At 39.9% G+C, this 13,447-nt stretch overlaps 1 protein-coding gene and 1 long non-coding RNA gene across 2 annotated transcripts; both read left to right on the top strand.

The window, feature by feature from the left end:
• The first annotated feature begins 833 nt into the window (after positions 1 to 833).
• Positions 834 to 8,554, top strand: LOC125287231. Its single transcript, XM_048232793.1, has 9 exons — positions 834 to 1,285; positions 2,526 to 2,689; positions 3,056 to 3,263; positions 3,471 to 3,546; positions 4,312 to 4,589; positions 7,415 to 7,447; positions 7,529 to 7,605; positions 7,991 to 8,050; positions 8,479 to 8,554. The coding sequence occupies exons 1-9, from the start codon at positions 1,265 to 1,267 to the stop codon at positions 8,552 to 8,554; spliced, it is 993 nt and encodes a 330-aa protein (XP_048088750.1). The 5' UTR covers positions 834 to 1,264.
• Positions 8,555 to 10,146: 1,592 nt separating this feature from the next.
• On the top strand, positions 10,147 to 13,038 carry LOC125287858. The gene is made up of 3 exons (XR_007192422.1): positions 10,147 to 10,250; positions 12,523 to 12,651; positions 12,770 to 13,038. It is a non-coding gene; the product is annotated as an uncharacterized LOC125287858 (long non-coding RNA).
• Positions 13,039 to 13,447: the final 409 nt, after the last annotated feature.

The raw sequence follows: 13,447 nt of genomic DNA, 5'->3' as shown, positions 1-13,447 counted from the left end.
TCAAGAGGTTTCTTCACTGTGATGATAACACCACTTTGATCAATGGAAAATCGGGTGAGATTCGCAAAAAGGGACAGATATATAGGAAAAGGGCCCTTACAAACACAATGGCCCATCTCCATCAAAAATGTCTTCTTGAAAATCCAAACCAGAAGATCTCATTCTCACAGTTTTGTAAACTGCGTCCTTTTTGGATCACAACACCAAAGGCTTCCCAAAGAGAAACCTGTGCCTGCAAAGTGCATGAAAATTTCAGCTTTAAAATCAAGAGGCTTCACCAGCTTGGCATCATTACCACATCATCTCCTACAGATGTAGTTGCTAGTACTGTCTGTGATCAAAGCAACAAACTGTGTATGTATGGGCAGTGCATGACCTGCAAGGACAAAACATTTGATACAAATCTTGATCCCTCCACAAAGCAGAATATAGTGAATTGGGAGGAATGGATGACTAGGACCACTCCAATTAAAAGAAAAAACAAAGATGGCTCTGTATCCGAGGTTGAGATGAGGACCACAGTCCTTGACAAAAGGTGTGGTAGCAATGAGAAGTTGGTTGAGCTCGTCTGTCAAGACCTACCCAGCTTTAAAATCCATATCTACAATATAGGACACCAATTTGAAAAAATGAACACACTAAAGAAGAACCTGTCAAATAATGAAACAGTCATTCATATTGACTACAGTGAGAACTACAGTTGTAAATACAGTAGAGAAGTGAAGGATACACACTATTCTGGGGGCCACCAACAAATCTCCATGCACACGGGTGTGAGGTATTTGAGTCGTGGAAGAGTAGAATGCTTTTGTATGGAGTGGGATAGCTGTCAAAATATTCGTGTCCATAGATTTGATACACGTGCGTATTTGTCTGTAGTTGTGCATAAAATAAATATTTGTGAATTCTCGAATGAGTCCAGTCGTGCATAAAACATATTGTGTGTATTTTATCCATCAGAATACGGATGGAAAAAAAATACGAATTCAAAATTACAAGTACGAAATCAATCTTTACAGTTAGGCTTTCTTTGGTACGAGTACGACTTCGCACAAGTGACTCAACTGTCAAAATACGTCATCACCGCATTCACAGGCATTACTTGTTGAGAAAAGAAACATAGATCGAGATCAAGACTGCGCATGCGCTGAGGATAACCGGGCTGGGCCAGAGCAATATAAAAGCTGGGCCTGTCTTTTGCGCCAAAAGCTAGAGGGTCTGTGGAAGAGGCAAGATCGGTGACGGCCTAGGTGTATGTTGAACCATGGCGGACCAAGGAAACCAGGTAAGCTTAAACACATAACATTTCTACACTGTTTTGCTCTAACTTAACTTGTTAAACAGTGTGATGCTGATGCTGACACCGAAACGGTACTTTGGGATTAACTGTTACTGTTTTATGAAGCCCTTAAAAACGCACACAACAAGGTTGTTTGGTTGTAGCTCGCGATTAAGGTTGTCGGTAGTCAAATGGACCTTTTTATTCATGGTAGAAGTTAAAGACGACGTTTTTTTGTTTTGTTTTGTTTGCATTTTGCACTTGGCTGCATTAATGTTATCAGCCGACATTTGAGTCCTTTAGCAGCGTGAGGTAGCAGCTAGCTTTTGACTTAGCCTGTCTTGGTGGTGGTGGCTATGATTGTGGTGGGTAGAACCGTTTCTCCGTCTGTACTGTATGTTACTTGTGTTCTCATGGACTTGTGAAACGTCATAAAACGTTATAAAACACAGCCCAAGTACTGATTTGATTCATAAGTTTGCATTTTTGCAAAACGAGATGAGAATTGTTGTCTGTTCAATCTGAAACAACCAGAAAATACATCTCTGGCGATTTACGGTGTACCTATCAACCACCACCCAAATTAGCAGCCCACTACCGACGGAACTACTGTTCCGAGCCGAGGTAAGAGCATCTATTTGCAGCAGGTGTAGTCTGCTTCTGCCCTAATGCTAACCGGAGCTGCTGATGTCAAGTAGACAAGAAAGCAACTGTCTCAAACTGCAGATTCAGCAGGCTGTGTCCTCGCGTTCTTGGAAGTTTGTTCTCCTGTAGTCAACTTTTCAAGTTTGAACTCCCAAGTATACGAGTCTTCATAGCGTTCTTGGTATTGAAAAAAACGGCAAACAGAATTATATTCTGGCCTAGAGCACATTGAATATTGACTCATATCACGAAAGTTTGTCACTTTCATTTCATGCTGTACTCTGCTGATGTCTCCTTTGTTATCTAAATCTTCCAAAACATTTCAAGTGAAGATAGCAAAGGTCTAGGCGAATTGCCTAACTCCTCAATTAGGCCTATACCCTCCTAATTTCAAGGTTTGTGTGAGCCTAATACTAGCTTAAATGGCTCCCTGCTTATATTTGTGCCTGGGGAGCAGTGAGGGGTTAGATGCCTTGCTCAAGGGCACTTCAGCCATGGTCCACTGGTCAGTTACAAGACCAACACCCTACCCAGTGGGCCATGGCTGCCCTTCTGTTAATTTTAGGGGAATAACATCATTGATATCTTGTGCTTGGTCCAGTTAAACAACATTATGACCACGGCACAAAACCTGCTCACATTACTGAGTAGAGTCAGGCAAGGTGAGGGCCAGAGCCAGCCACCTGTACAGGGCCAGAGCCAGCCACCTGTACAGGGTCAGAGACAGGCTGTTCCCCGCCCTTCTGTGCAGCAGGAAATGGCCAGGTATGTGTCTTGGCTGTAGTGCTATGAAAGAATGCATACATTATAGCAGGGGTGGAAATTAAAACAAATGTAAGTAATGTTTCAAGAACACATTCATCATTTCAAACAAAAGTACTAATTTTATTTCTAGTAACAATGATTGCATGCCTTGTTAATTTGCTCATGTTTTCTATCTTCAATAATTTCATCAATGTTCATCCAGCAAAAACAAGAACTTTTCTAAGTTATCCTAAACTTTGGGCTTTAGTGTATAACCCATTTCATTGTTTTTGACTAGTAGTGCAGTGCATCACATCTCTCCTCAACCAGTCAACAAATTAAAAGTTTGTGTTTTGCCTATGAGTAAACAAACATTTGTATTTTCAGGTCTTTTCCTGGGCTCTTTAGGAAGGAGGTGAGGGGGAAAAAAAGATTCACCCCCTATGCTCGCCCACAGAAGAGCTTCACTGTGAAGTTTTTCCTAATGGATGAGCAGCACTGCAAGACTCCTACGGGGGAGGAGGAGCTCCAGCTCATGTTGGCCGGGCTGGGCAAGCGATCTCTCGCATTGACAGAAAGCACTACCCACACAGAGGTATCCCTAGTGTTTTGTTACTTTGGTTGCTACAGTACTGTTTACCTCCACCAACACTGTCACCCTACATTGCCTTGGCGGAGGCCTACTTTTCTAGTTGTCGTTGTGTTTATACTGTAATTTATGCATTGCTCAGAAATGAACAATTGTATGATGAAATGTGTAAATCTAAAAGTTGTAACCATGTGGTGAAATGTGTTATGCTAGTTGACAGACTTACTGCTTGAAGCCTACCCAAAGCTAGGCACTATATCTGGGGGCTGGATGTTGCACAAATCCACAGGTAAGGACTGCTTCCTTACACTCAGTATAACTGTGGGCTGTGGATACAAATGTGAGCTAGTTATCCTACTGTTTACTCTTACAGTACAGGCCAACATTCAGATGATCATTGCATTTTCTGTATTTAAAGGAGAAGTTTAGTGTGACTCATTCAAGAGCCCCGTTAGGTCACCAATTACTGTCAGTTGGACAGAGAACAAGAATATTTGATATAGCATTGACCAAATACTGAGCCAGCAACTAACATGAAATGAATGTGGCGTAGTAACTTTCACTCTCATTTTGCAATGCCCCATTCAATTAACTTATCAGTTATCTTATCAGTTTATTTGTAAAATTTTTGGGTTCTTCTGGTTCCTCTGCTTGCCTCCCCCCGGAATTCTGAAATTCAGGTCTTCTAGCTGATGCTCCTTAGAGCTTCACATTTTGATGGTTGAATTCAAACGGCCCTGAAATCTATTTTGCTTTTCAAGGAGAAATATGGTGTGAATCTGAAACTGAATGAGGCACAGATTCACTTTTGGTTTCATTTTGTTATGCCCCAGTTGGTAAATGATAGCTGGTTTGTTACTTATCACATTCTATCACATTTTCTGTTTTCCCCAGCAGACAATAACAAACCCTGTGGCCTCAAATGACTGGATTATGATTGATTCACACCATATTTCTCCTTTAATGTTAATATACCTTCAGTGGTACCCATTGACCAAATTTGGGAATCTGGCTCAAGGGCAACAATAACAGTAGGTGTTTTACTATTTTCCAGGTGGAGGTGGGCAGCGGAAGTTGGTTGTAATACCTCCTGACTCTGAGGGATACACTGGTCAGCAAATTAAATCAGTCACTGGGAATGGAAAGTACACACTGTTTATAGCTCCCTTACAGGAGCAGATAGACAGGACACCGCTACCTCCTGATGCAAGAGAGTTTCACAATATGCCAAAGTCCCCATGTGCAAACTGCGGGGTTATGATTCCCTTACAAGCTCTGCCGAGCCACATTGAAAGCTGCAAAGACAGCATTGATCTGTGCAGTTCTTCAGAGGTTGTACATCAAGTCTCTGGCCAAGGAATTCATTGCACTAATCGATACTTTCTCCCTAACACAGCATGAACAGGGGCCAACACACTCTCTCGGCCATACCCTCGACCTTGTTATCACAAAGGGTCTCGATGTCTCTACAGCTGTTAAAGACCTGGCCTTATCTGATCATTTTTTATGTTCTTTGATGTGTCTATGTCCCCACACACTCAAAACACAGCTATGATGGTAAAAAGGAGAATCATAAATGATCAGACAAGTGCTCTCTTTGAGCAAGCACTTTCACTAAAAGTCAAGTCAACTGTCAGACTCTGAAGACTTATTTGATCACTTTAATGCAAAAATGGCAAACATTATGGATGACATTGCTCCATTACAATTCAAGAAAGTTAAGGACAAACAGAAAGCACCATGGAGGCAAAATCCAGCAGTTAAACTTCTAAAAAAGAGAGTGTAGGAAGACTGAAAGAAAATGGCGTAAATACAAACTTCAGATCCACTATGAAATCCATAAAGAGATGCTCCGCACATATAACTCTGAAATATGCAAAACAAGACAGTCTTTCTTTTCTAACATTATCAATAGAAGTTCAAATAACACTCGTTTTCTATTTTCAACTGTTGATAAGTTAACAAATCCCCCCTCACAATTAGCCTGAACTTCTCTCAACTAATAAATGCAATGAGTTTTCATCTTTTTTTTAAAGGTAAAATTGACAAAATCAGACTCAACATATCTGCTCAATTACAAATTCAACAACCTGAACTTCCAGCAACAAACAGAGGGAAACTAAACTTGATGTCAGAGTTCAGCTTGATAGACTACTGAAACACTTGAAAAAAAACGGGTACAGAATCTCAGCCCTTCCACATGTGTCTTAGACACTCTGCCTACCAATTTCTTCAAAACTGTTTTTCACCTCATAGCGGCGGGATGTCCTTCAAATTGTAAATGTATCATTGCTGTCTGGCACGTTTCCTAAGTCACTGAAAACAGCTGTTGTAAAGCCACTTCTCAAGAAGAATAACCTGGATGCCTCCATGCTAAACAATTACAGGCCCATATCCAATCTACCTTTTATTGGCAAAATTATTGAAAAAGTAGTCTTTAATCAATTAACCACCTTCCTAACATCAAATGGGTATTTTGATTACTTTCAGTCTGGTTTTCGGGCAAATCACAGCACTGAAACAGCTCTCATTAAAGTTTCCAATGACATAATGCCTCAACACAGATTCAGGTAAAACATCAGTCCTAGTGCTACTGGACCTTAGTGCAGCATTTGACACTGTTGATCACAATATTTTACTACACAGACTAGAACACTGGGTTGGATTTACAGGCATAGTTATCAGCTGGCTAAAATCATATCTACAAGAAAGGAGCTTCTTTGTTGCCATCGAAACTGTACCTCAACACCAACGTCCTTGACCTGTGGTGTTCCCCAGGGTCGATCTTGGGGCCACTATTATTCAACCTCTATATGCTCCCACTTGGACAAATCATTCAAAATAATTTGATTTCATATCATAGCTATGCAGATGACACACACATTTACTTAGCTCTATCACCAAACAACTATGGTCCTCTTGAATCTATGTGTCAGTGTATAGAACAAATCAACACCTGGATGTCTCAAAATTTTCTTCAGCTGAACAAAGAAAAACTGAAGTAATTATATTTGGTAAAAATGAGGAAAGACTTAGGGTTGCCACTCTCCTTGACACAAAAGGGTTGAAGGCAAAGGATACTGTTAAAAACCTTGGTGTATTAATTGACAGTGATCTAAATTTCAACAGCCACATGAAAGCGATAACTAAATCAGCTTTTACCACCTCAAAAATATTGTCAAACTCAGAGGGCTGATGTCAAAACATGACTTAGAAAAACTCATTCATGCATTTATCTCCAGCAGGGTTGATTACTGCAATGGACTGTTCACAGGCCTTCCTAAAAAGACTATTAAACAGCTTCAGGTGATACAAAATGCAGCAGCTAGGACTCTAACAAAAAACTAAAAGAACTGACCACATTACTCCAATTCTTAAGTCCTTGCACTGGCTTCCAGTAAGTCACAGAATTGACTTTAAAGCACTATTGCTTGTTTATAAATCAGTAAATGGAGCAGGACCTAAATACTTGTCAGACATGCTTCAGCAGTACACACCTTCTCGTCCTCTCAGGTCCCAGGTGAAAAACCTGCTAGTAAAACCTACAGTTAGAACTAAACATGGTGAAGCAGCTTTTAGCTGCTATGCGGCTCAGCTGTGGAACCAACTTTCGGATGACATTAAAAAGGCCCCAACTGTAGCCAGTTTTAAATCTAGACTTAAGACCAAACTGTTCTCAGACGCCTCGATAATTATTCTACTTTGTCTTTTATTACTTTTTTTACTACTTTTGCCTTTGTTTTTGCTTACTAATTATTCTTTATTTTTAAATGATTTTACCTTGTGTTTTATGTTTTCTTTTTATTATGATCTTTACCTTTTAACTATTCTTTGACTATATTGCCCTTCTATGCTTTTATTTGTTATTATCGTTTGGTTTTGTTTATGTAAAGCACATTGAATGACCTCTGTGTATGAAATGTGCTATATAAATAAACTTGACTTGACTTGACTTGACAAAGTCCCCATGTGCAAACTGCGGGGTTATGATTCCCTTACAAGCTCTGCCGAGCCACATTGAAAGCTGCAAAGACAGCATTGATCTGTGCAGTTCTTCAGAGGTTGTACATCAAGTCTCTGGCCTGTCAGGCCTTGTGCATTATTAGCTGTAATGAATATAGACCCTGTTGAATAATGTTGTGTTTTCCCATACCTAGGAAAGTTACGAGCATGACCTTAGTCCAGAAAAGGTGAGATTTCTGTTTATTTGTATACTGAAATTGTGTAATTAAATTCAACATACATTGATTTGATTTATTTTTTATCTTTAGACTGCAGAATGTCCTGTTTGTCGGAAAGACTTCAACATTAATGTCATTGAGGCCCATGCCTCAGGTTGTGGATTAAGGTACTTGCATAGAAAATAGTAGCCTGATGCATCAGCATCTTATTTCACTTTGTTCATAGTGTCTGAAATCTATCCATTTGGATTCGTTCGCTTCAGGGAGGGCTGATACTTTCTGCTTGACACCAATCGCTACTGTTTGGCATTGACATATGTTACGCACTGTAATGAATTATTTGAATTCTCTGTTCAGATTGGCCCATTTTGAGACAAAGCAAACACAGCTGATTCGCTAGTTTCCTGACTATATGATGGAAGTAAATGTAATTGACTGGAAGCACTGGGTGGCACTAGCCTGGTTAAGAAAATGGTGAAATGTGTGAAAGTGTTAAGAGCTATTTTTTACAACTCAACTGCTTTGTTTATTTTACAACATTTGTGTTTGTAGAAGTGCAGCCCACGAAGGGAACAGGAAGACCTCAGCCCTCAGCCTTAATTCCTTTCAAAGGTAAAGCCTTTCTTCTGCTTACACTCAGACCAGAAAAGTTAACACTACAAAGAAAGTGGTTTGTCTGTTTTTGTACATTTACTTTCACATCACTCTTGTAGTGTTTGTTACACCTGGGTCCTCATTTATTTGGCTTCTGTATGCAGTCGTGGGCAAGCAGTTAGGGAGTCGGACTTGTAGCCCCAAGGTCACAGGTTCGATTCTCGACACACTGCCACCCCCATAACTGGGGTACCCTGAGCTTGGTACCGTCCATAAGCACTGCTCCCTGTGTGCTGTAATGGCTGCCCCCTGCTCACATGTGTGATGGGTTAAAAGCAGAGAAGAATTTCGTTGTGTGCACGGTGTGCTGTGGTGTGCTGCAATGACAATGGGACTTTACACTTAGACAAAAATGATGCATGCTCTTTTTTGTGTTTAATTTGAAGTTTGGAGGAGATTTTGGAGTGGGTGACTCTTCAGGTGGATGATGGCGGTATCTTTTCTATAGTAGTATCGAGATGACCTTTACACGCTACATGATGAGTGGCAGTGGCAGAGGCAAAAAAGATCCTCTCCAAAACATAGACTGCGAGTCTCCTTTTTTGGAGAAGATGGCATTGATACGGGCGCCCTCAGCAAGGAATTTTTCACAGGTAACCTATTGGAAAGCACTATGTAAGAGATGATGGAACAACACAGCACTTGTTTATCACACTAACACACATTCAGCGACATGCAGCTTTAAAATGGTGCTTTTGCAGTTTTTGCAAATTCTTTGCTTTTCAGAGATGATTGCTGAAATTGAAAACAAGCTTTTTGTTGGCGGAGCTGACAAGAAGGGTAAAAATCCTCTCTACTGCCTTAGTAGCCTTGACCAGAACCACTTCAGGTAAATCGGAAATCACAAACAGAATCCTAAAAGGTCTTAAATGTATCTTACTGAAGCCAGCAAGATCCATGATGAAAAGAGAGCCTGAAATATTTGCAGAAAGGCAAAGCTATGCTGTGTGGTGATGCTGTGTTTGTGTGCACTTTTTTTTTTTGATTTTGTGTATATGTAGGACCGCTGGAGAAATGATGGTTGCGAGTGTGGCCCAAGGTGGACCTCCCCCGAATTTCATGCGCGAATGGTGCTACAAGTACCTAACCACACAGACAGACTCTGACAGTATGCACGTTTCTGTGAGTGACGTCACAGACCCAGAGTTAGTGCAGCTCATCACTGAGGTTAGCAAGTTTCTTAAATGCTTAAGGCTTTCTGCATGATCAGGTTTCTGTGTTTAATATTTTCATGATGTACTGTGATTCCTGTCTGGTGTATGGAACCATAGGGAGCATATTGTTCGGTTCTGTTTAAAACTGAGAACTGATTTCCTAGTGTATGCAGTGAGGATTAATGTATTTCCTTAATTTCCTGCGGGATTAATAAATTATCTCTATCTATTTGAAGCATCCATAATGCTAAAGGCAAAACTATCACTATTATTAAATGGCTAACTGGTTAAAATACAATACAAATACAAAATACAATACTTTGCTACATTTAATGTAAAAACATAACATTTCTGAGCTTGTGGTCATGTAAATCATGGTCCTATAATATAAATGATTAATGGAGGATGTCTATAGCGGGAAATGAAATTGGAGGTTCTCTTCAAAACAAAACTTCTGTTCTTTCAGGTCAACAGTGCAACTGATGACAGCATTCATACTCTCATCAGCATTGTTAACTGTGGCTTTACTGGGAAAATTTCATGTGTCAACAAAGATGCCATCGTCAGGTATTTTTAAATTTAAAAACTGGCAAATGAAATGTTTCTCGTGGAGTCTTAAAGAAACCCATATTTTTGTCTTGGGTCTTACATTTATTTATTTATTTTAACACATGTTTTTGAAATGCTTTGCACATCTGAAACACATGCAATAATGTATCCTATTGTGTGTATCCCAATACATTGTCTTCAGCATCCTGTTAATTTTATTATTATTAATAATAATAATAATAAGAAGAAGAAGAAGAAGAAGAAGAATAATCCTTTATACAATACCAATGATGGAATGTTACTTGTTTTCAGGGCTATTGTCCTCCACGCTACAACACGTGGTTCCAATGCTGGACCAATTGAGAAAAGGCATGGAGCTCTATAACATGAAGAAAGTGTTGCAGGCCCATGCAGACCTGTGTCAGCCTCATTTTGTCCCAACAGAAGATGATGAGGTATTGAAAAAAAGGTTTTCCTTTTTGTGGTGTGGTGTAGGCCTGTGTTTCTAACAGTTTTCTAACACCGCAGCAAGTTAGAGGAAAAATTTAAAAGCTAATAATTAATTGAATAAACTGAAGTCATTCCCATTTGTTTTACTGTAATTTTATTCCAATAAGAATCTGTTGCATATCTGAACATTACTACTGTTATTAATATTTTTTATGATCTGTATGTAAAAAAAATACAGTGGAGGACAAGGTAAACTATTTTACTAATTCACAATCTGACTACATTTGCATAGGTTTAGACAGATTTATTTATTTATTTATTTATTTTTTTTTTTTTTTCGCATGTCCAAATTTCCGCCAATGATTCCCGACACTGAAAGACCGGGTAGACGAAAACTTGGTGGACATGAAACCCCACATGGATAGCATGGAACCATCGTTTTTCGTTTTGATCTGTAGCCCCTCCGCTGGAATTGGACCCCGAAAGGAGGGTAGGGCAGACACAGTTTTCTGTGAATATCTCGAAAACCGTAGGGTTTAGGAGGACCATTTTTTTGTATATTGATCTCAAAGGGCCATGTCAACCCATTCCATAACCAGTCATTTCATGTATAGCCCACCTAGTTAAACACAAAAAGTAAAAAATGAGGTGTTGTAATCGCAGGTATCTGTGACCTAACATAGTCAAAACTGCACGAAATTGGAAGTGTAATCATTGACACCCTCTGAATGCACTTTCGCGTTCATGGGGGCCACACAATAAATTAATTTAAATACACCAACTGGCCTGTAAGACAGTTTTCTGGAATCATTCCACCTTTTTTGTATTTTGTTCTTAAGGGGCATGTCAACCCATCCCAAAAAAATGAAAAAAGCAAAAATTAGGTGTTTTATCTTATATCTCTGGCTGACATGGTCAAAACTGCACGAAATTGAAAGTGTAGGATCATTATGACACCCTCCAAATGCATGCCGAGTTTTGTGAACTTTCGTTCATGGGGGGCCTTACAATAAAATAATTTATGTGTACATTTAGTGACCGTACACCAACAAGGATTCCCGGGACACTGAAAGACCGGGGTACACGAAACTTGGTGGGCACATGGATAGCATGGAACCATCGTTTTTCGTTTTGATCTGTAGCCCCCCCGCTGTACTGGACCCCCCGAAAGGAGGGGTAGGGCAGACACAGTTTTCTGTCAATATCTTGAGAACCGTAGGGCCTAGGATGACCAATTTTTTCCGTATGTTTGCCTCCAGGGGTCATGTTAACCCATTTCATGTGCACACATGTGCATAAACAGATACACACGCACACACATACAGTCTGAGTAATCATACGTATGACACATACTCACATAGTAGACATATGTATGCATGCATACATGCACAAACACACATACGCAGGCAAACACACAAGCACACACACACACACCCACACATAAACATAAACGTGTACACGCACACATGCACACAATTCAAGAATTTCTCAGAATTATGAACAGGCAAGATAGGGGTGGGGTTGTATAAAATGAATTTTACCTGTGAAATCTATGAACTAATCATGTTTTGGTACTTGTTGTCTAGCAGATACCAATGAGAATTGAGTGTGGATAATGCAATTTAGTGAGACAGTTAGAATCATATAGGCCTTTCAGCGTGATTTATTTTTGTGGAAAAAATGTGCTGGACTGGGCGGCGGTCATATTTTGTACCACTCTGCGGTACATCTAGTTTAGAATTGTCACAGTAGCCTATTCTCAGGGAGGTCAGCGTCAATCATTTTTGCTATTGCCAATGTGTTTAGAAATATGTCTTCCATGGGGGGTCTTAAAGGGGAACTTGGCAACTATTTCAACGTAATAAACCCGTTTAGAAATCATTTGGATGGTTAAATGACCTGTTCCGGTGAAAATGGTGACTTTCCCCGCACATGCCTAGCGCCCCTTGTATGAAAACCAACCTTGCAACATTGAGACTACCGTCCCGGAAAGAGAAGTGAGAAACAAGAAACTAGTTTTAAATCGTGTTTCTTACCTTGTAACATCCACATAGTTCTGCCAAACTTATGCTAACCGTTCGCTAGCTTGTAAACAAATCCATGTGCTTTATCGTTACCTTTTCCCACAGTTTGAAATAGCATAATGCACAATTTCTCCAGCAGAGGGGGAAATCCTGCCAAGTTTCCCTTTAACTGGAATCTGCTGGTGTGTCTGCTCTGGTTTGCTAAATTGTAGGTTAACACCTTTTGCCTTTGTGTGTGTGTGGTGGGGTGTAGGTGGATGCAGCCTTTCTTCTGGAAATCTGTCGACTACAGTCTACAGTGACCAAGGCTCTATAAGGTACAGTCTGGAGGTCACCGATATGAACAATTTCCAAGATTTCCTCCAAGAGATCGAGGATTGTGGTATGTTTGAACTGCTACTATTTTAAGGAACACTTTTATGTGTTTTTTTTTTTTTTAAAGTCAGCAATAATTGTGGTGCTTACTGGTTCAAGTTCACACTAACACACTTTTTCATTAGATGATGGCCAACTGACTGTTCCAAAAGTGATGCAGTGGCTGACGGGACAGGCACACAAGCCGGTCTTACCCAGCGAGAAGAGGGACTTCGATGTGTCTATACAATTCAAGCATGATTGTGATGGACACGCAATTTGTTTTCCGACAGTGAGTGCCTGCAGTCGCACGGTGACTCTTCCTGTATTGCACATGAGCACAATTCAGCAGTTCAGAAATATAATGGAGATGGCCTTAACCCACGGAGGCTTTTGTTCATGGTCCACGGAGGCTCCTTGATTGTGCATGTTTGGTGAGGGGGAGGGTACTTGATCAAACCAACTGCCGTCACTTCAATTACATGGCTTCCAGGTCTTGATATTGCCCATTTTATTTTAGACATAGGCCTACTCTTTACTTTATTATCGCTCTAGTTGTATGTGAATGTGTTGAACTTAATCACCACATATTGCAAGCAGTCATTTTCATAATTATTATTATTATTATTATTATTAATTTATTTGTTTTTTTATATTTTTTGCACTTAAGCAGATATGTTGAATGAAAGGGCAAGACTATATGTAGAGCAAATCCATAATGTTCATGTTGTAACTTTTTTTCAAATGTTATGTATTTGGTTGTGAAATTTGAATTTGTTTTATGTGCGTGTTTGTTCAGATCAACTGTCACTGTTCAGCTCTAC

Source organism: Alosa alosa, chromosome 22 (assembly GCF_017589495.1).
Source record: "Alosa alosa isolate M-15738 ecotype Scorff River chromosome 22, AALO_Geno_1.1, whole genome shotgun sequence".
NCBI lineage: Eukaryota > Metazoa > Chordata > Actinopteri > Clupeiformes > Clupeidae > Alosa > Alosa alosa.
The sequence above is the reverse complement of the archived record's forward strand: the minus strand, read 5'-3'. Positions and strand labels throughout refer to the sequence as shown.